General features: G+C 34.3%; 1 protein-coding gene across 1 annotated transcript; it reads right to left on the minus strand.

Moving 5' to 3' along the window:
* Nucleotides 1-11,768: 11,768 nt before the first annotated feature.
* On the minus strand, nucleotides 11,769-12,728 carry LOC145636656 (uncharacterized). Its single transcript, XM_081688225.1, has one exon. It carries the CDS (start codon nucleotides 12,726-12,728, stop codon nucleotides 11,769-11,771), a length of 960 nt encoding a protein of 319 aa, XP_081544351.1.
* Nucleotides 12,729-23,554: the final 10,826 nt, after the last annotated feature.

The raw sequence follows: 23,554 nt of genomic DNA on the forward strand, positions 1-23,554 counted from the left end.
GACATAGATTCGTTTTGGAAGGTTATAACTTCTTTATTACTCATCGGAATAAGGCATGTGATCAGTCGTTGGAAAGCTCTTGAGATAAAATTTAATGTCCGATTTGAATCACTTCAAAATATTGAGTAGAACAAAAGTTATGGTCATTTGAAGTTGACCTTAATGCAAAAATCCTTCCAAAACCCTTCCAAATGCTCTTATTTCACTCTTGAACTCTTTTCCTTCTTTCCTTCTTTCATTCTTCCATAGCTTCCTTATTTCCTCTTATTGCCTCTAACTTCTTTTATTCTTTATCCAAAATCTTCAAAGTGTCATCTTTGTACCTAAATATGCACCAAAACAATAGCAACCCCGTGAAGCATAGGATACACAAAAAACGCATAAAAATAGAGTAATTAGTGATCTAAGACATTGATTTCTCACAATTCTAAGGCTCAAAACCACTCTAGAATCATACAAAATTACCAGTTATCAAATCCCCCCAAGCTAGGCTTTTGCTCGTCCTGAGAAAAATAGACAAAACAAACCAAAGTAAGGAAAGAACTTGCTAGAACCAAAACAAAGAAAAACGACAAGAGAGGGAAGGAAACCAAGCAAAATCGTACTCATGGCAAACACGAATCACTTTTATCTCAAGTGAGAAGCCATTTAAACCCACAAGTCACCTTACGGGACGAGTTTTGATCTCGTGAGGGTTTTCATTGAGCTTAACCCACAACTCACGCAAAAACCACAACATACCATCAATGGTTACACAAATTTCAATGTTTTTATCACCCAAGTTAACATGTCGGGATTTGAATCACAAATAAGACAAGTGAGCAACTTTCAAGGATTATCAATCATACAAATGTACACATGAGTTGGGGGTAAAGAGGACAACTAAGCAAGGTTGCACTAGGATACTTCCTTTGACCTTTTACTAGTTCATTAGAGCACAATACATCTAGATATTCCAAAGTTGTAACAAGCCCTCTTTCGGTTATAAAATCACAAAATGCTAGTCCACCTCCCAAAATACACCCAAGGCCCTTTAACTACACTATAATTTGAGAATTTCACAAGAAACAACAATGTAAACAAGGTGTGGGAGGCATCCACGAGTTGACCTCTATAGAAGAGAAAAAAAAATTGAGAATTTTTGGGGGGGAGTTTTTGTTCTCCTTTTTTTTCTGTGCTTTTTTTTTTTTTCTTTTTTTTCAATAATCATTCCCCTTACCTCTTTTAATTGTGAGCGGCTTTTTCTTTATTCAAAACATGTGGCTTATTATGCCACTTATTACACATGATACAAGTAGAACCAATTCCCTAATAGAGTTTCATTTCGGGGAAAGAGATGAGGCACATCAAGGGCACAAGGGACCGCAAATCAATTCAAAAATATCTTACTTTGGGCAAATTAGACAATATCCTATACTAGACGTACAATTGAGGATATCAAAAATCCGCATTTTAATTTGCCAGTCCGGACTGACACAATACCTTCTTAATTTTTAATTAAACGAATTTTTAATTATTTTAAAAAAGGAATAAATTAAGGAGAAATGGATGTGGATCTGTCCAAAATAAAACGTGGAGGTAGTATTAAAGCTTAGATTTCTCTATATTATAGACACTTCTTAAATCAATGGCTTTTTGAAGTTTGATGTTTTTCTTTCTTGCCACAGTTACTCTTTTGCTTTATTAGCTGATTTCGACTCTCTTTCTTTGATCAACTCCGCCAAATCACAAATAACAGTACGTCTATCATTATTTAGAGAACCAATTCAATCAAAATCTAAAGCTTTTTGTTGGGATGTTCCACTAATATGGTATCAGAGTCAGCGTGACACAAAGTTCACGGGTTCGAATCTCATCCACCCCTCCTTTTAAAGTAGAATATTAAGCGTTGGGTATAAGGAGGGCCCATACTGCATCCACATTTCAAGCTCAGAGGGCTCTCATGTGAGGGGGGTGATAGAGTATAAAACATATTCATAGGCCTCAACCATCAGTTTAAGCTTTTGGTTGAGATGGTCCACTAACATGGTATCAGAGCCAACGTGACGCAAAGGTCTCGGGTTCAAATCTCATCCACCACCACTTTCAATTGGAATATTTTGCACAGGGCATGCGGAGGGCCCATGATGTATCCACATTTCAATTTCAAAGGGCTCTCATGTGAGAGGGCGTGATAGAGTATAAAATACATTCTTGGGCTTCAACCATCATCTAAAGCTTTTGGTTGAGATGATCCAATAACATTTTTTTTTGTATTTTGCTTTAATTTTGAGTTGTTTTCCATTTCTAGAGCTTCAATATTGAGTAATTACCATTTTTGTTTTAACTTTGAATTGATAATTTAGCTTTTATATAGAGTAAATTTCCGTTTTTGGGCTCCAACTTTGAGTGAATACCATTTTTATTTTAACTTTGAATTGATAATTTTGCCGTAATAAAGTAATAGATAAAGAAATAAGATAATGTAAAAAAAATACATGAATATTTCCATATTCATATATGCTTAATAATGACTTTGTCTAACATATATTTTTAATTGATAATTTGTTAGGCCGCCAATTATTGAACCGCGACCCGCATTGGCCGGACTTGCTATTGACCCATAAAATGTGACCAACTTTGACATGACGCGCATTCGACTTGCGCCGACCATGACCTGACCCACCCAATAACCAGATTACCATATACTCCTTCTGTTTTTAATTAATGACTTGCTCCATTTTTCATTTTCGGCCGTTTTTAATTACTTGCTCCATTTCTTTATTTGGAAAAGTTTTTAAAATATTTCATTCATTTATCTCAATTAGTGGACCAACATAAATCATATTTATTAAGGCAAAAGCTAACGAACGTCCCGGGGCGTTGGAAAAGCTAGCTAAAAGTAGAAAGATAAATTAAAATGAACATTAATTACACCGATTGATGCGTAATTTTATCATGCTTTCCTAAATTTATACCACTTTTGGTAGTATTTTAAATGTTTATCCAACACCCCGGGGGCGTTCGTTAGCAAGATCCTTATATTAGTTTCATATTCTCTCTCCTCCAATTCTCGTAAATACTTTTGTATTTTTTCAATATTCTATTCTACCACTAATCCCACTACCTCCATATATTATTACTTCTCTAATTTCTCCTAAAATTACGCACACGGAGAAATGGAGAAAGTAATTAAAAACAGAGAGAATAATATATGTAGGTAGACATAACTATGGTGGACCATATCTTTACTCTTACAAGAATTTAATGACAAACAGTATACAATACTTAATACTCCATTCGTTTTTAAATACTTGCTCCATTTCTCTTGGACACGCATGCCGATGCTAATATTTGTTCACTAATATATTTAATTATCAATAAGTATAAATTCTAACAATTGAAAATTAATAATCTATTCATTGAGATGATTCCAACAAGTACCCACAAGACTATATTTTTTCTTATGTATAAATCACAAACATTAGTGAAAGTAGGACAAATAAATAGTGCAAAAAATAGAAATGGAGCAAATATTTAAAAACGAAGGGAGTAGTATCTGTGCACCTTGGGACTTGTTTTTTGTAACTCATATTACTTCCTCCTTTTCGTAATAATCACAATGGTAGGGAGTGGACATAGTTTAAGAAAAATATAGGGTAGATCGACTTCTATGCTTTAATAAATTAATACACACTACTAAAAATTAAGGTTTTGCAACCGCCTCTAACGGTCGCAGAAAATAGCAAAAACGGTCGCAATTTATAATTGCGACCGTCAACGGTCGTAAGGGGGTGGTCGTTGTTTACTTGGTTGCAAAAAAAAATAAATTATTACGACTGTTTGACGGTCGCAGATTTATTGCGACCGTTTTTATTAATTTCAACGACCGTAAGGAAAACAGTTGTAAATATAAAAAATTGCGACCGGTAAAAGCAGCGGTCGCAATTTTGGTAATTAGCGACCGCTTTTAGCCGTCGCTAAAAGTAAAACAAAAAACAAAAAAAAGAAAATTCACCCCCATTCCCTTCTCTTCACAACCACGCCCCCCACCACCCAAGCCAACTCCACCCACTGCCTCTTCCCAACCAACCACCTTTACCCACCAACCACCTTTACCCACCAACCAAACACCTCGAAAACAACACCCAATCACCTCGACAATCCTAACCAGCCACCACGAAAATGAAACCCAAAAAAAAAAAACCAGCAAAAATCAAATATGGTCGAATTCAACCAGCAAAAATCAACCCAAAACACAGATAAAATTCAAACCCAAAAATAAAACCAAATTGAAATTAAACAAAATCAAATATAAACCCAAAAAGAACGAAATATTCAAACATAAAAATAAAAAAAAAATTAACCAAATTGAAATTAACGAAAATGAAACCCAAAAATAACAAAAACCAAACAAACCAGCAAAAATTAACCCAAACACAGATAAAATCAAACCAAAAAAAAAAACCAAAAAATCCAAACAAAAATTCAACGGAAAATAAAAAAAAAACAGACAAAATTCGAATGAATAAAACATGGAAATTCGAATTAATAAAAGTAATAAACCAATAAATCGAAAATAAAACAAATATCAAACCAAAATCAACAAAAAAATCAAACCCAAAATAAAATTAACAATAATCAACCCAAAATTCGAAACGAAAATCAAACATACTTTGTAATATTAACAAAAATCAAACAAAAAAATCGCCCAAAAATTTAACCCAATAATTATACCCAAAAAAATAAACCCACAACAATTAAACCAACAAATTCGAACAAAAAATCCAACAAAAATGAATAAAACCCTCATAAATCGAAAACAAACATTAAACCCACCTTTGTCAATATTTTTTCCTCTAATGGTTCATATGGTCGAATTCGACCACAAAAACTCCAGATCTGGAATTTTTATGGTCGAATTTGATCATTAACACCATAATTCGTTTGTTGCTCGTTGAATAAGGATTCTTTATTGCCTAGATGGAGGGAGGAGCAGAATAATAAGAGGAAAGAGATCGAGGAGAAAAGGAAAGAGAAGGGGAAAGTTCAGGGAAAGAAGAAGAGAAAAGAGAGAGATGGGAAGAGGAGAGAGGCGTGAAAATGAGAGGAGCGGCTGTTAGGGTTAGTAAATTAGGGTTGAGGTGAGATGGGTGAGTATTTATACCCGAATTTTTTTTATTAAAAAAAAAGCTTTTTAGACGGTCGCAAATTATGAAATTTACGAGCGTCTAATTGACGGTCGCAAATTATGACGTTTACGACCGTCTCTTTGACGGTCGCAGATTATGAATTTTACGACCGTCTTTGACGATCGCAGATTTTGACATTTACGACCGTCTCTTGGACGGTCGCAGATTATGACATATACGACCGTCTTTGACGGTCGCGGACGATTTATTTTAATTTATAAATATTTTTAATTGTTAAAACATCCTAGCGACCGTCTAAAAGGCTGAAACGGTTTTTATTAGAGTATATTGCTGTGGTGTTTGGTTTATTCGTTCATGATGATGGTTTAAGGCGGGTCAGATTGGGTGTGGGTTTGGTCAGGGTTTGGGTTAGGATTTTAGTGGATCTGGGTTTGGGTTAGGATTTTTGGTGGATCTGGGTTGGTTTAGTGGGTCAGGGTTAGGTGGGTTTAGGATTTGGGAGGATCTGGCTTAGGGTGCGGTGGTTGTGGTTGGTGGATCAGGGTTAGTTTTCGGTGGTGGTGGTTGGTGAATCTGGGTTAGGGTTCGGTGATGGTGGCTGATTTGGGTGGTTTTGGGTTAGGGTTCGGTGGTGATGGTGGTTGGATCTTGGTTAGTTTGGGGAGTGGCGATTTGAGCTTAGGGTTAGTTAAGGGCTGGTGGTGTTCTAAGGTGGTGATACACCGCGCCGGTGGTGGCGCGGCGTTTTTTTTTTTAAATTTCATTAACTCAGTTTCCGACGGAAATTTTGTCGGAATTTTCCGGCGGATTTGTGTTCGTCGGAAATTTTTGACGGACTTTTCTGGTACCGAAAAATCAGTTCTGACGAAAAGATTCCGTCAGGAAAACTTTTCCGACAGAAAGTTCGTCGGAAAAAGTCGATTTTCCTACAAAGCGTTTTCCGACGACAAATTATCCGTCGAAAACCCCATTCCCAACAGAAAAACAAGCTGTTTTTGAGGGAGTTTTCCGTCGGAAAACAACAGTTTTCTAGTAGTTTTTTTCCTTCTAAATTATCAATTTTCAAACTTATGTAACAGACCCGCTATCACTAACGACGGGTCTCTTTGTCCTCGCAAATAGACCCCTTTTAAGGAACGGGTCTCTTTATCAAACAGACCCCTGAGATAGAGACCCGTTGTAAGGCGGTCTCTCAAGCATATTTTAACGGGTCTCTTTGCCATTTTTTATAGTAATGACTTAATGATGCATATTATCATTAGCTCCGATCCACCATTAATTCCCCAATCTAGTTGTCTTTCAATGATTTATCCAAACGTTATTAGTAAATAAAGGAAATGATTTTTCTAGATAATCTAGTTAGTAAATTGGGTCACAGACTAACTAATATATTATTGATAACCAACCTAGTTAATCCAAAAGTAGTTTTTATTTTTATTTTTTTATAGACAATATAGTTAGTAAATAATCTAAAGTTGGGATTATTCTAGCAAACTTCATGAAAGTTGGAATTATTATTTTTAATTTTTTATAAATCAAAATAGTTAGTCCAAATTAAAAGTTTTTTTTTCCCTAGACAATATAGTTAGTAAATCAGGGCATAGAACGTACTTTATATGGTTATTATTTAATCATGTGTAAATAAGGGATAGCCTAAGTGGTTATAGCTTCCTTTTCTATTTAAGAAAATCCTGGGATCGATTCCCATCCCTGCCTTTGTGGCTCTCTAAACACAAAAAAAAAAAAAAAAAAAAAAAAAATTTAATCATGTGTAGCTCTACGCTTCTACATTTAACTTTGAGATTAAGAGAACTAAAAAAAAAAGAAAGGATAAGAGATAATTCGTGAGACGATATATAGAAAAAGGAATAACGAATAACGTTCATTCATTTGATTACGAACACTTTTTAGCCACAATTAACATTTATAAAATAAAACTCCTATAGGATTGGAGCTTATTCATTTATAGTGGATAATTAAGCAGAACGAGATTACATAATTAATTATCAGGCCATTTTTGAATAAGTTGGAGCATCAAGGAGTTTTAACTCCAACAACAGGGGCAGCGCGAACCTTCCGAGCTTGGGGAAGATCAGTAGCATTAGCAGATGGGTGGGCAACCTGCATCTCGGCATCGCCGCAGTAAGCGGGTCCAACACCACAGTACCCATACTTGCTGCAGCAATAGCCTGCAGGGCATCTGCCATACATGTTGCATTCGCCGCTCGCCATTGATGTGCCCACCATTAGGGACATCATCACCATCATGATAACAAAGCTCTTCATCATTTTTTTTTGAACTCTTTTGTTATTGTTGTAATATTTTTTTGTGTGATTAGTTTTGTTAAGAATGAACGGTATTTATTGAGTTATGATAAGGGTCATTTTGGACATTTCGTGCATGGAAGATATTATTATTTTCTAAGTATTACGTTGAATTTTCTTATGGCTAGGATGGATCAACATCAATTTCGTTTATTAATTAATTTCGTTTTCTTAAATGAAAGTATCATAGGATCAACGATGGAAACAATAATCAAGTTGAGATCGATTACTATCTATCTAATTGCCAGCTTTTATTTTCTATTATTCTTTTTTTAAAAGAAATAATTTTGGTGGAAGAGAATTGATCTTATCGTAGACATGAACTTAAATGGCAATTTAGACTATTCTATACTATACATCACTATTACTTGACATGAAACAATAATACTTGCTACATGAGTATTAATTTATTCTCAGAAATTTATTATACCAAACTACAAATAATAATAATGTAAATTGTAAAACTTTATAGGAAATTTTTATGTGATTCATTCTACATAATGAATATTTAAATAAAAGGTGGCAATAATGACCTTAGCAATTTAAGGTTATGAATTGGAACCTTACTATAGAATTTGTATAAACTTACGGCTTAATTTTCATTGATCAGGGTAACACATATATATACAATACTAATTCCTAGAATTACCTTAATTAGGTTACTAGAAATAAGGAAACAATATAAAAGATAATCACCAAATATTCCCAAAAATATATCCTACCAAAATATCCTCAATACCCCCCCTCAAGTTGGAGCACTAGAATCATAAGTGCCCAACTTGGACAAAACATGATCAAACTGTGACTTCCCAAGAGCCTTCGTGAAAATGTCGGCCAATTGAGTAGTCGTAGGAACATACGAAGGAGAAATCAAGCCATCAATAATAACATCCCGAACAAAGTGACAGTCAACTTCAATATGTTTGGTCCTTTCATGAAAGACCGGATTCTTTGCGATGTGCAGAGCAGATTGACTATCACAAAATAACTTGATTGCCTTAGGGTGATGCACACCCAAACTCAACAACAAACCCTTAAGCCACTTGAGCTCACAAGTGGCTGCATACATAGCCCTGTACTCGGCATCACAAGAGGACGTTGCCACAGTTGGTTGCTTTTTAGTTTTCCAAGAGATGGGTGAATGTCCTAAAAATACAAACCAACCTGTGACAGAGCGACGAGTGAGTGGACACGCCGCCCAATCCGAATCACACCAACCTTCCAAGGTGAGGTCACTAGTAGCACTCAACAAGATACCCTGGCCCGGAGTACCTTTCAAATAACGAACAACACGAAGAGCCACTTCCCAATGCTCAATACGCGGCTGTTGCATAAACTGAGACAAGATATGAACTGAGTATGCTAGATCCGGTCTAGTGACACCTAGGTAAATCAATCGACCAACCAACCTACGATACGCCTCCGGATCCGCAAGAAGCTCACCTGTGGCACGACCAAGCTTGTGGTTTTGCTCCATGGGAAAACCACTAGGCTTTGCTCCTAACAAACCTGCTTCAGAAATAATATCCAACGTATATTTCCGTTGACATAAAAATAAACCTGAAGCACTGCGAGCAACTTCTATGCCCAAAAAATATTTCAAAGAACCTAGATCTTTCATCTTGAAACAATCACTGAGATAAGCCTTGAAACCAACAAGTGCAGCGGAATGATTACCAGAAATAATAAGATCATCAACATATACCAAGACATTAATCTGAACTTTGCCTTTAGTATACGTGAAAAGAGAATAATCAGAGTAAGATTGAATGAAGCCATACCCTTTCAAAGCTGTAGTTAGCTTTGCAAACCAACACCTCGGTGCTTGCTTCAACCCATACAAGGACTTGTCCAAGCGACACACTAACGTAGGATCTTCACTTTCAAACCCGGGAGGTAATTTCATGTATACCTCCTCATCAAGATCACCATGCAAGAAAGCATTATGCACATCCATTTGATGAAGTTCCCAATTCTTTGATGCTGCAATTGCAAGAAAAGCCCGAACTGTTGTCATCTTTGCAACTGGAGCAAACGTTTCACCATAATCTATGCCTTCCTACTGATGATTACCAAAAACAACTAAACGAGATTTTAGTCGTTCAATATCACCATTAGACAAATATTTTGTCTTAAACACCCATTGACTCCCTAGTGCACGTTTACCGGGGGGAAGATGCGTTAAGGTCCATGTACCGTTATCTTCCAAAGCCTTTATTTCCTCTTGCATAGATTTCCTCCAACCTTCATGTTTCATGGCCTCTTTAAAAGATTTCGGATCATGACCACCAACAATAGCTGCCAGGAACTTACAATAATTCACAGAAAACTTGTCACAATTTATATAATGTGCTAAAGGATAGGGAGTACCTGAAGGAGCATTGGAGGACGGAGTGGAGGGAGACGGATTATTAGCAAAATCCGAGTGAGTTACATAATCACGGTGACGGACGTTGGGTATTTTTTCCCGATGACCACGCCCCAAGGGCTTCTGGTCTGCTGCCCCTACGCTGCCATTTTCATCATGGCGTTGGGGTGGCTGCACGCTAGCAGAGCTGCCAGCAGGCTCCTCCGCGGCTAGGCTGCGGTTTGTGGCCTCTGGCCGCGGCCTAGCTGCGGTCTGAGCTGCGTCTTGCTGCCCAGCAGTATACTCCGCGGCCAGGCTGCGGTTCTTGGCCTCTGGCCGCGATCTGGTTGCGGAGTAGTCTGCCACTGACTGCTGTGCTACTGTCCCCTTGCCCACGGACCCCTCTTGCGTGTGGACAGTAGCCGTTTCCTCAACCAAACCATTATCATGCACTTCTCCACCATTATCCTCGTCATATTCCACAAAATCATCATGCACATCATAACCCGAATAAAAAACATGAGGCTCTATGTTAACATCTTCCAGAGTAGCAAACGGAAACACATCATCAATGAACTTAACATCCTGAGACACAAAAAACGCCTTAGATTCAAGGTCATACAAACGCCACCCTTTCTTCCCAAAAGGATAGCCCACAAAAACACACTTCCGACTTCTACTTGCAAATTTATCCCCGTTAGTTTTCTGATTATGTGCAAAACATAAGCAACCAAAAGTACGAATGACATCAAACATAGGAGGTTTACCAAATAGAATTTCAAAAGGGGTTTTATTTTGTAGCAACGGAGTAGGAGTACGATTAATGAGGTGAGCCGCGGCAAGCACACACTCACCCCAAAAATAAATAGGTAATTTGGCCTGGAATCTCAAAGCTCTCCCAACTGACAAAAGATGTTTATGTTTTCTCTCAACCCTCCCGTTTTTTTGCGGTGTACCCACACAAGAGGTTTGGAAAATAATACCCGTAGCATCAAAAAATTCACGCAAACAATTAAACTCCGTACCATTATCACTTTGCACAATTTTTATGGTTGAGAAAATTGTCGTTCCACCATAGCAACAAACATCAAGAACATACGAAAAACCTCCGTTTTATCATTCATTAAATAAATCCAAACGGCTCTAGAATAATCATCAACTATAGTAAAAAAATAACGAGCACCGCATGACGAAACATGTCTATACGGACCCCACAAATCACAATGAATTTTTTCAAATATTCTAGATGCTTTATTGTCACTCAAAGGAAAACTATCTCTAGGATGCTTAGCACGCATACATACTTCACATCCTTTATCTAAACAAGCTTTATTACTAACTGTAGGAAGTAACTTAACTACTTTCTCGGAAGGATGACCCATACGGCGATGCCACAACCCCAACTCTAAATTTGCAGCAAGAGCACTCACATGATGCACCGAATCCGTTTTGCTAAAGTAAAACAATCCGTCCCTCCTAGTGCCCGTTCCAATCAGCTCCTTCGTTTGGTCCTGTATAGCACAAATATAAGAATTAAATTGGACAGTTAATTAAGATCATCATTGAGTTGCGAAACAGAAATCAAGTTACAGCTCAAATTAGGAACATAGAGTACTCCGGTGAGAGTAACCTTGTCCGATAAACAAAAAAGCCAATAAGAGATGCCGAAACTGTTTCTCCATTGGGAAAACCAACCGGACATTCAAAGCTCTTTGTATCAAAAAGCCAATGTTTTTCTCCGGTTACGTGATGCGTAGCTCCTGTGTCAATAATCCAAGAGGTATCATCAAACTTACCACTCAAACGATTATCGGAAAGTGTAGCATTACCCATCAATCCCGTAATCGCCTTCCATTGTTCACTAGAAAATAAACGACCCGAAGCAAAAGAACTTGTATCCTCCGGATTTGAGCCACCACCCGAGACCGCATTAGCCTTCACGGGACCTCCACGACCTCGACCAGCTACGGGTAGCCCCCTTGGCTGCCAGCAGCACTCTCTGGCCAACCATATTTGTCATAGCAGCGGTTTTCTTCATGGCCTCGTTTTTTACAGTAAGCACAAGTTTTATCAGACCAGCACTTCACGGTTTCATGACCCACCTTTTTACACTTGTCACACACCGGCAGCTGCCGATCAGAGCCACCAGTGCCACCAGCACGCCCCCTCCCTGCAGCAGTCCGTACAGCGAACCCTAGGGCAGGAGGAGACTCCTCCTTGACACGAGAAATACCCCTGACTTTCTCATCCTGCGAAACCTGTTGATATGCTCTATTTAAAGTGGGCAGGGGATCTTGAGATAGCAACGTGGATCGCAAAGGAGCATAATACTCAGAGTATAAACCAAGAAAAAATTGTTGAAGATGATCCCCATCACGCCTCTCTGCGTTTTGCTTCCCAACATTACAAGTACACTTCCCACATTTACAAGAAATTAGGGGTTCTAGTTGATCAAGTTCATCCCACAAAACTGATAATTTACTATAATAAACCGCAACCGTCATAGTCTTCGATTGTTCACATCTATTAATATCAGATTTAATTTGTTGAATTCTAGGGCCATTAACAAGACAAAAGCGCTCATGTAAATCATCCCACAATTTCTTAGCATCATCATAATGTGAAAGCATAGATTTTACCTCGGGATCGATTGTGTTCATGAGCCAAGAAACTAACATACAATGAATTGTAACCCAATCATCCTTCGTACACGGCGGTTCAAAGGAGGTGATACTACCATCAAGAAAACCAAACTTCCGACGAGAACACAAAGCAATTCGCACGGCATGAGACCAATCATGGAAATTATCCAATTTGAGACGCTGTGAAGTAATGAAATCCCCGGGCCGATCTTGCGGTCCAAGGTAGAAAGGGGAATTTGTTTCAATTTTCGTAGGTGGCGGTGGAGGAGGTGTATCCCCCATCGTTGAATTTTACAGAGAAAAAAAATCAAGGCTCCGATACCATGTAGAATTTGTATAAACTTACGGCTTAACTTTCATTGATCAGGGTAACACATATATATACAATACAAATTCCTAGAATTACCTTAATTAGGTTACTAGAAATTAGGAAACAATATAAAAGATAATCACCAAATATTCCCAAAAATATATCCTACCAAAATATCCTCAATACTTACTCAATTTCCCGGGATCAATATTTAACTACCGGAGTTTGGAATTTAACATGTTGTATTGATTCTTGTTTTGCAAGCCGAAATAAAGAAAAATGATTGATTAAGGTTTTGAGGCCATTTTGGACATTGCAAGCATATAAGTGCATGGGATATTTTTGTAATGTTGAGTATTATGTTAGATATTATTATAGGATGGGCCACCTTTTATTAATTTATTTTTGATTTTGTTACATATTAAAAGAAAATGCCATAGGATCAAGGATGGAAACAGTCAAGTTATCACAAAGTTTTATATGTGGCTGGCTAAACTGTATGGTCGGGATTACTTATATCAAGGGTTACTCGGTCGGTAGGGTTACTAAGTCGGTAGGAGTTACGAGGTCGGTTAGGGGTCACACAATTGGTCAGGGGTTACTCGATCGGTTAGAAGTTACTCGGACAATATTTGGTGTTGTGTTAGCCGGCCACACGGTGTGTCCAACCACACAGAAAACGTGCAGTCAAGTTAAAATTACAATTTATATGCAAGTTTTTATTTCAAAATTTTGTAAAATATTTTTGGTGGAGGAGAATTGATCCAACCCTAGTATTATCACTCTAGCTGTCAAGAACTTAAATGCCAATTTAGACTATTCTAAACTATACATTTTTTTGTTTGAAAGAATATTCTAAACTATACATCTATCACTAGACATGGAACAATACTTGCTGGATGGTTCTAGCGTAGTTGACGACTACGGACGACTATGGTCGACTGCAATAATAGACTAAATCTCAACCGTTGATAATTTCTATTGCTTAATCTTAGCCTTCGAATATTTTTTTACAAAAATTTAAAAATAAAAGTTACACATTATTTAAGTGATGACAAGTCAGCTACCAGTCAGCAAAGGGTTGTTTGGTTCATTATTTTTAGAGGGCAATTTTTTTTCCAAGTTATAATATTATAAATAATCACTCATAGTTATAAAATTGAAGAAAATATTTCAAAATAAACAATTGACAAAATTTTTTTGTATACCCTCATCCCCATTTTGATAGCTTCATCCATCTTCAATGGTGTACATAATTTGTTTTTTATCTATTTTAATGGGGAACTCCATCTTCAACCTCCAATGTTTATTATTAATCCAAAAAATTACCAAATTACATATGGAATCAATAAGATTATTGTTTAATAATCACATTTATGCTTTAATTTTCAGAGTTTATATCAATTTAACTATGTGAATAAAAAAATTCGATTGAAAAATTTGTGGATTATTTTTCGGGATCAATTGTTAGAATTGAAATGATTTTTAGTTTAATTTAGAATAGTCATATGAATTCGTGAATAATCATCCGCCATTGTTGAATGATTTTTTAAAATAAAAAGCCGTTGTTGAATGCTAAAGCTTGATGACCATGATATTAGGTTGAAATTAATTAAAATAAAAATAAAGATAAACCAAAATCTAACCAATTTTTGTTTTTCTTTTTTTGGGGGCATGATTTGTCCTAGGGGTTTTAATGATGTTAATAATATATATAAAAGTACTTTTTTTTTTATAGGAATTAAAAGTACTTTATATAAAGGATGACTCTTTTCAATAAAAAAAAATCTCAAATATACTAAGTATATATTTTGTTAACTAATTAAAATATTAATACAAATATGTTAAATACTTACAGAATTATAGTATATATTTTGCCTAACTAAGCTGTCATATTGATAAGATACTTATAGAATATACTCGTATTTTGTTAACTAAAGGACTGTGATAGCTTAGTCATAGTCCTTATAGAATATATTTTGCCTAACTAAATACTTATAGAATAGATTTTGTTAACTAAAGGACTATAACAGCTTAGTCATAGTATTACAAAAAAAAATAAAAAAATAAAAAAAAATAAAAATCTAAAGCATTATACATTCATACGTAGTATTAATAAGATTTTGATTTTTTTTTGAAAAAAAATAAAAAATAGTAAAAAATTAACAAGTACTAGTATAGTTTCTATAATCTATAAATATTACTAAAAGAACAACCGCTGACATTATCATTTTTTGCAAATTGAACACGTGTCAGCTTCTCCTTCTTTTTTTTTTCCTGCCTAAACTTTTTTTTTTCCTTTCATATTTTTTTTTAAAAAAAAAATAAACTACTGATTGCAAAGTAATTTAATGCAATACAATAAAATTTTTTATTTTCAATTTTTCATTACTTTTTTTTTAAGAACCTTTTAAAAATGTTTAGGAAAACATATATCAACCTTTTATATATGTGATTATCCCATCAAACTACAAAGTTCACTAATTTTTATTGTAGACGTGAATTTTCTTTTGTTTATAGTATTTTAATATTTGTAGTTTGGTTTATCACTAGTAGAAAAAGCCTCATTTGCGTCGCCATATTTGCGTCACTCATTCTAAAGAACGAAGCAAATGTGTATTTTTACTATACTTTAAAGTTATTTGCGTCGCTTGTTATTAAAGAAGCGACGCAAAAAACAAATGTATGTTAGCTTTCTATCATTTGCGTCGCTCTTATTTATTAAAGCGACGCAAATAAGTTTATTATTTGCGTCACTCATTTACTGACAAGCGACGCAAATAAGGCACTGAATAATTTGCGTCACTCTTTTAATAAATGAGCGACGCAAATAACAAATTTTCAGCATTTCAGATTTTGTTATTTGCGTCGCATTTTTATTATGAAGTGACGCAAATAACTCTGCTTTAGGTTACCCATTCTGCGCTTTTGACCTTAGCTTTTCACTTTCACTAATTCACTAAACTGCAAATCCCCAGCTTTTCAATTTCGACCCTTCAATCCAACAAATTCGCCCAAAAAACACCCACAAATTCGCCCAAAAAACTGCAAATCCCCAGCAAATTCAACATCCAAAATCGCAATCAAGTTCAACACCCATAATCGGCAGCAAATCCGAGCAATTTCGAGCTAAAATTTAGACCAAAAACCCTAATTAATTCGAACCCTTAAACCCCAGAAAAATTGATTATTTTCGACCAAAAATCCCCCATTTCGAGCAAAAAATGTACTCAATTCCATACGAATTCGAACCGTAGAAACCCCAAAAAATTCAATTAAAAATCCTGCTGAAAAAATTCGAGCAATATCTGATATTTTCGAGTGGAAAAATCGCTTAATTTCGCCCCCAAAAACCCGAGGAAGTTCAAGCAAATTACAGCAATGTTGAATTTTTGAATTTTCGAGTGGAAAAATTGCTTAATTTCGCCCCCAAAAATCGATTTCGGCTCGACATTGTTGAATTTTAGAAATCAATTTCACCTATGGTAAGATTGCTTCTATTTATGTTCAATCTTTTCATGGTAGATAGAATGTAGCATTTAACTTGAACTTTTAGTGTTAGTTCACTAATTAGAATGTTCAATCTTTTATGTTCAATCGATTTTGGCTCGGACTTAGTTTAATTTCAGGTTTAGTGTTAGTTCACTAATTAGAATTTATATGGCAGATTTAATTGAATTTTTATAATTTTCAGTCATTGAATTTTCATTTGAGCATATTGCATACTTGTGAATTTCAGTCATTGAATTTTTGAAGTCAATTTTCATCTGAGCATATTGCATAGTCATTGAATTTATATGGCTGTTTTGCAATATTTTACTGGTTGCTTGTTTGCATCTTTGAACAGTCTGTAGAATAGCATAGTCATTTGAGCATATTGCATAGTCCCTAAAAATGTTGCATGATAAGCCAGGCCTCTAGCTTATGTCCTAATAGAGAAGTGATATTGTAATTGGAATGCTAGGCTTAATCATCTGGGATCTTTTCAATATTATGTACGGTATAATTATGGAGCAAATATTGAACTTTTTCTCTTTGGGTCTTTGACCTTTAGAAGTAGGCGGATACTTGTGAAGGTATCACAGCCTCACAGGTTATGTACTCAGCCTTAGTTTTTCTCTGGCGTGTAGGAAATTGTCTTTTACTTTCTCTATGTAGTTTAGTTAAGTAAGGAGCTTATTATTACTTCATGTTATTGGCGTAGGAGTGCAGTCAACTTGACATAGTTGTTCACCTGCAAAGCCTGCTTTTATGCGATCTGTTCTTCCACCCAGTGAAATACTATTGCACTGTTCAAAGCCTGGATACAATTTGCGGTAAAAGTTTTTTGGGGCTTTTTTTTTTTTTTTTGAAATACCATGGTTTCTTTGAAGTTTCAAACTTCAAACTAAAGTAATTTAATAGATTGTGTTCTTTTACTATGGATAATTGTTAGTGCTCCATTTGTTCTGCAAATTTGTTTGCATTTAGTCTGTAGATTTTTACAGTTGCTGTTTTGCAATATACTACTGGTTGACATCTATGATTCTTTGAATGTCTTATTAAAATTATTTTTTATCATTTAATTTTTTTGTAGGCATCATCATAATGGGCGACGGGAAGCACGAATTGGGTGCGTTTATGAGAACAAGTACCTCTACTTAGGCACTTTCAGTAATGTCCTGAACTCTATTTCTCTCGTGCTCGCTCTTGTTCTATGAGATTTAGGATCACGAGCACACACGCAAATACGTGGTCAGACAAAGTGATTATCATAATCACAGGGACAAAGATACTTAATATTTGGACTGTCCCTTTTGGTTTGGTCACTTTCTGTGATCATCATATATAGTATATGTTGTATGTATTCCTGTCCACTATAAACAATAAGATATAAAGGAAAGGGGGTGAGTACGATACCAGTAGATCTGCCATTAATAAAAAAATTGCTCCTACGGACTCACATGGCGTCACGTGAGTCAAATATTGTGAATACCTCTTAGGAATGGGTTGCTTGATCTGATTTTATGAAGAAAATTATTAGTATGATTAATTAATTAGGTAAGGTTTTGGTGAAAATTATGATCCACTAAGATTCCTGCTCTTTGCATTGCTTGAACCCCGTCACACCTGACTATTACATATGCAGTTATGCACCCCCACCTTTACTTATAAAGATATGTAATAAAGTCAAATTTGATCAGAAAAGAAAACAAAAAGAGGATTAAAGAATAGAATCAATGCCGAATAACAACTTTTATGTCACATACATGGTAGATTAAGTTGAATCAACTATGTTGGTTTAATATATGTAATTTTTTATGGCAGATTCTTAATTATGCGGAAGTGAATTCCACAAGTTGCTCGAGGTTCTGGTTGTGGACAAACGATTAAGGCGGTAGTACGCATACGAGATTGTCTTCACTTGTGGTATATATATCTGAACCATTCTTTGCAATATTAACTTATTTGTTCTGGTTGGTATAATGATTGTGAATTGTATGAGATTTTTAATTGTGATATAATTGATTGGAATTGCAATAATACTTGCATCATTGACTTAGATACCCGTTCAGGGCTTACTCATTAGGAGTAAGTCTTGAATAGTCCCCGGTTTGGGACTGTTCTTGAATGTTCTATCTCATTTAGGTGATAACTACTTGAATTGTTTTGGATCTAAGAAGATCATGGCTCACTATTTCCCGATTGTTCTCTGGGTACATATGTTGATAGCCGATTATCTACATTGTGTGCTTGGAGAACTGTAGGGAAATGCTGCCGGATTTTCTTTAGAACCAAACTTTACAAGTAGTTATTAGTGAGATAGGACATTCAAGAATGGGTTAGGTTGGAGTGATAAGGACCTTATTGGATCATCCGGAGTTGCATTTACATGATATAAACTTTGAATGAAAATGTTTGATGCCTTATATTCTTGTTTATGGTTAAGGAGCTATATATGTTACAAAATATACACATTATCTTAAAATTAATTTTGTTATTCAGTGGTTGAAAATGGATCGAAGTTGGATGTATGGTAAACGAAATTGTACAAGTTTTTTACGAGGAATTGAAGAGTTTAGCACTGTTGCCTTAAAACAAATATATTGACATGGCATTTGGGACAGGTTACCTTAATTTCTGACCCTAAATTTTAGTTTCTTAATAATTGAAGTATAGCAATTTAATTCAACTTACAAATATATTACATGTAGTGTCCTCAACAATTGGGTGGACGTGAGTGTGGCTACTACGTCATGCGTTATATGTACGAAATACTTGAACATCACCATAGCAGTGAAGATCTTATTCAGGTATGAGTTGTCAAATATTTCATTTTTTGTTTGATAAATACAATTTGATGTTAGCTACAATCTTGAATTAAAACTTTCCTCTTGTATATTTGTTGTGTTGATAGGATTTTTCAAGAACTACACCGTACACTGAGGAGGAGATAAATGAGTCCGAGATATTTGGGCAGAGTATTTTATATGTAATGTTGAACTTTAGATTTACCACTTAGCGCATGTTTGACTCTTGTTTTGGATTATAGGCTTGAAATGAAGTAATTTGGTTAATTGGTGTTGGGATTATGAGTATAATGTCTATGATATTGAGATGTAATCTTATTGGACAGGTTGTTAATATAATGCCGTCATTCCCAATTTTATGGGTAGGCCAAATTACAAAGGAGACTCTGCCGAAATTTACATTTGCATTATTCAATAATATTGCATTTTAATTTCAATTATATTAGCGTTAGCATATTACTTTATACCTAGGAAAACAGGTACTACAAACATATACAAGGCAATTATTATATTATAATTAAAAAAAAAATTCACCTCATTTGCGTCACTCATTAAACAAACAAGTGACGCAAATACAACAGTTTTGTATTGTCTACTCAGTTATTTGCGTCACTCCTACATAAACAAGTGACACAAATAACAAAAAATGCATATATTGGAAGAGTCATTTGCGTCGCTTGTTTATGAAGGAGTGACGCAAATAACAAAAAAAGTTTAGCAAAAGAGTTATTTGCGTCGCTTGTTTATAAAGGGGCGACGCAAATGACTTAAAATAAGTTTATCAGAAAAGTCATTTGCGTCGCTCTTTTATAAAGGGGTGACGCAAATGACTTAAAATAAGTTTATCAGAAAAGTCATTTGCGTCGCTCTTTTATAAAGGAGTGACGCAAATGACTTAAAATAAGTTTATCAGAAAAATCATTTGCGTCGCTCTTTTATAAAGGAGTGACGCAAATGTCAAAAAATAAGTTTTTAAAAAAAGTCATTTGCGTCGCTTGTTTATAAAGGAGCGACGCAAATGACAAAAAATAAGTTTATAAAAAAAGTCATTTGCGTCGCTTGTTTATAAAGGAGCGACGCAAATGACTCTTATTTGCGTCGCCCCTAGGAGCGACGCAAATGACTTAAAAGTCATTTGCGTCGCGAGCAGTTGCGTTGCTCATAGAAGCGACGCAAATACACTATAAATGAGCGACGCAAATGAGGCTTTTTCTACTAGTGTATGTCAATAGTACCGTATGTAATACAAAGATTTTACATATTTTAAATGATATGTGTTTGAAATTTACACAATTATAAATTCTTTTATTATATTCGTGCATCGCACGGGAATTAATCTAGTAGTTGTATAGTTTAATTACCAGTGTATTTACTTGTATTTTATTTTATTTCATTTCATTTTTCTAGTTACTAGCGTAGTTTGGAATAAGTAACCCTGACTGACTGAGTAACTCCTAAATAAGTAATCCCGACAAAAATGCGTTAATTGACTAAGTAACCCCAGAATAAGTAATCTTGACCGACTGAGTAACCCTTGAATAAGTAGTCCAGGCCACACGGTGTATAAAAAGTGAGTTTCAATTGATGTGCATCTACTTCTTTTCAGATAATCAAAAGTGTTAAAAAGTGAGGGTTTTTTTTTTTTATTTTTTATTTTATTTTTTTAATCCTTATTTGCAAGAGGAATAAATAGCTCGTTGAAGGCCAGGTTTTTCAGTCATTTTTGCGTCAAGGGTTGGCCAAAAAATTACTAGAAATAATAATGTCTTGCTTTGCTTGCAAGATCACCACATTAGACTTAATACATATATATTGTTATGAATTTATAATTATGATTATATGGTTTCAAAAAAAAAAAAAATTTATAATTATGATTATATAGTAAAATATTAAAATTATTTTTAATTGCTTAAATTTAAATAAATAATACTCCTTAAACTCTAATTTTCAAAAAATAAAAAAAATATTATTAAACAAAATTGTCATCATTAATTTATGAAACAATTAACCGGTCTTTTATACTACTTATGGAATATGCATATTAAAGGTCATTTTATTGGGGAACAATCAAAAGGTCGTATTATTTTTAGAAACTTGACAAAGGTCATAATATCCATGACAAATTTTCCTTAACTTTATTAATTTCATATATAATATAGTAATTTATAGACGAGTTTTATTTGACGAGTGAAAGGTTTGGATTGACACGATGAGGTTCTAGATTAAAGATGACATTGGATGAAGTTAAAATGTTTATTACTCGTATTTGCTAAACGTTTTTTTACGGTTAAAAATAAAATAATCAAACAAACAATCCTTTTGTGACGGTTTCGCATAAGTGTTGAATTGACGGCTAAGATTAGTCAATTATAAATAAATGGCTTACACTTTAAATATTACTGTAGTCAATTATGCTTGAATTTTAATTATTTGTATCTCCAATATGTTCATATGTCATACTAATTTGTTGGAAATAAATAAAATTCACCAAATATCACTAAAGTGGGGTTAGTATCTCTATCCATTGGGTGTTTACCATTTAATTTTTTTTTCCATGCAAAATCTTGTATGGTTACTATTAAATTATGTGTAGTTCCACACTTGTTAGCGGAGTATATAACACTGAAAAGGTAACCTCTATAACTTTGAAAAAGTAAACCCCATAATAGTATTGCATGGCCACCGACATAAAAGAGTAATATCCTGTTTTTGAGCTTCTAAGCAAAACATAGAATATCATATTTCAGCATATATAGCACAACAGGTGTCAGCACATTATTAATACGATTATTAATACTCAATACCACAGAGCTAATTAGGGTTCAACAGAACCGACCAGTCCAAAATTGACCATTACAGCTCAAGTCTAAATTACAACATCAAAATCAACTTTCCATATTCTAAAAAAAAAAAAAAAGGATAAGAGATGGATGTTTCTACTATGGTCCACTTTATTTGGACCATCACTATACTTAATTATCATTGGTCGAATTTTAATTTTTTTTTAACCTTGGTCAAACACTATTTTTAGTATTTTCCTTTTTTGATTCAATTTTTATTTTCCAAAATATATTATTGAATTTCTGAAAATTATTTTATGATTTTCAAAATTTATTTATTAAGATCAGATTTTAATTAAATAAAAAAATAACATTAAATTAAAATAACCAAAATAAAAAAATTGTTCATCAATGTTCTTCATTATTTATCATTGTTCTTCAAGTTTGTTTATCCATGGATGAGATTAACCACCATTATGGTAATCCTTAATTTGTCCCGTAAATACACTCGCACATCAATGAAAATTGAAAATTTGCATCGATTTACATATTATATGTGAAGAGTTCATTCGAAATTTGGATTCATGTATGAATCTGGGATTGTATTTAATCCTAAAACAATAAGTGTTAATTGGATAATCGCAAACAAGGGATGAAAAATCGGTCATTATATGTATGCGAAAATTAAAAAAAAAAAAAAATTAACAATTTTTCGAAATCTGTGTTTGTGAGCTAATTGGAGAAGACAACGATTTTTGTTTTGGAATACTTGTTTGATCCGAAAAAAAAAGATATAGTTTTCGATTCTATTTGCATATAAGGTATTAACCCAAATGCTAATAGGACATTACCTATAAAATGCAATATTATTGTTTATTTGGTCTACGACCATACGTTATTTTGGACATTGTTAATAATTAGTTTATACTGTGCATGCATTAGTATCCTAATATTTTTCTTAATTGATAGCAAATAGGATCGTGGTCCTCGATCCTCATTCACTAGCCAAGTCACAATTTACATATACCAAGTTTGGTATCAATGATCACTTATATATCAGCTATTGTGGTTTGATTTATGTATGCATATTCCTCAAAATTTTAACTCTCAATCAAATCACCTTTAGAGCTATTCTAATGGCAACCTAATTGTCAAATTAGATGATTATCTTCTTATCTATCGTGTGACCCAATGGTTGGATTACTTGGATACTAGTTTGTTATTAATTTAAATAATGAACCGTCTTCGATTATTATTATAATTTTACAATAATTAAGGAGATTGAGACCAATTCTAAATATATAAGTAATGTCATATCCTAATATTGGACGAATCCCATATAATAACCAAATGAAAAAAAATGTGGAGGTGAGCAATTACATGGCAAACCTTTTTTTTTTTTTGGAAAGAATACAATGACAAATTGTTAAATATATAGTAAATATATTTTTGTATTTATAAATTAGGAAAGCCAATATTCAACCCCTTATATTTAGGCTAAATACATACTACTATTGCTAGTTGTTTCCTTATAATTAGGACATATCATGCTTCTGTTTTGTATATACATGTATTCTAGTTTTATTAATGATAATGGAAAATATTCTTTTTCCTATTTGTCAAAATAGCGTTACATGTTAAATGTGATTTTTTGTATTTTGTTTTTTACCCAATGTTTAGTACTACGACTCTGCGAGTATCTTTTTTTTATTAGTTTAGTTTCATTTT

Source organism: Chenopodium album, chromosome 1 (genome assembly GCF_948465745.1).
Source record: "Chenopodium album chromosome 1, dcCheAlbu1.1, whole genome shotgun sequence".
Lineage (NCBI taxonomy): Eukaryota > Viridiplantae > Streptophyta > Magnoliopsida > Caryophyllales > Amaranthaceae > Chenopodium > Chenopodium album.

Bases quoted from the DNA above. Each gene is read 5' to 3' on its own strand.
- LOC145636656 (XM_081688225.1), bottom strand. From the start codon at position 12,728: ATGGGGGATACACCTCCTCCACCGCCACCTACGAAAATTGAAACAAAT.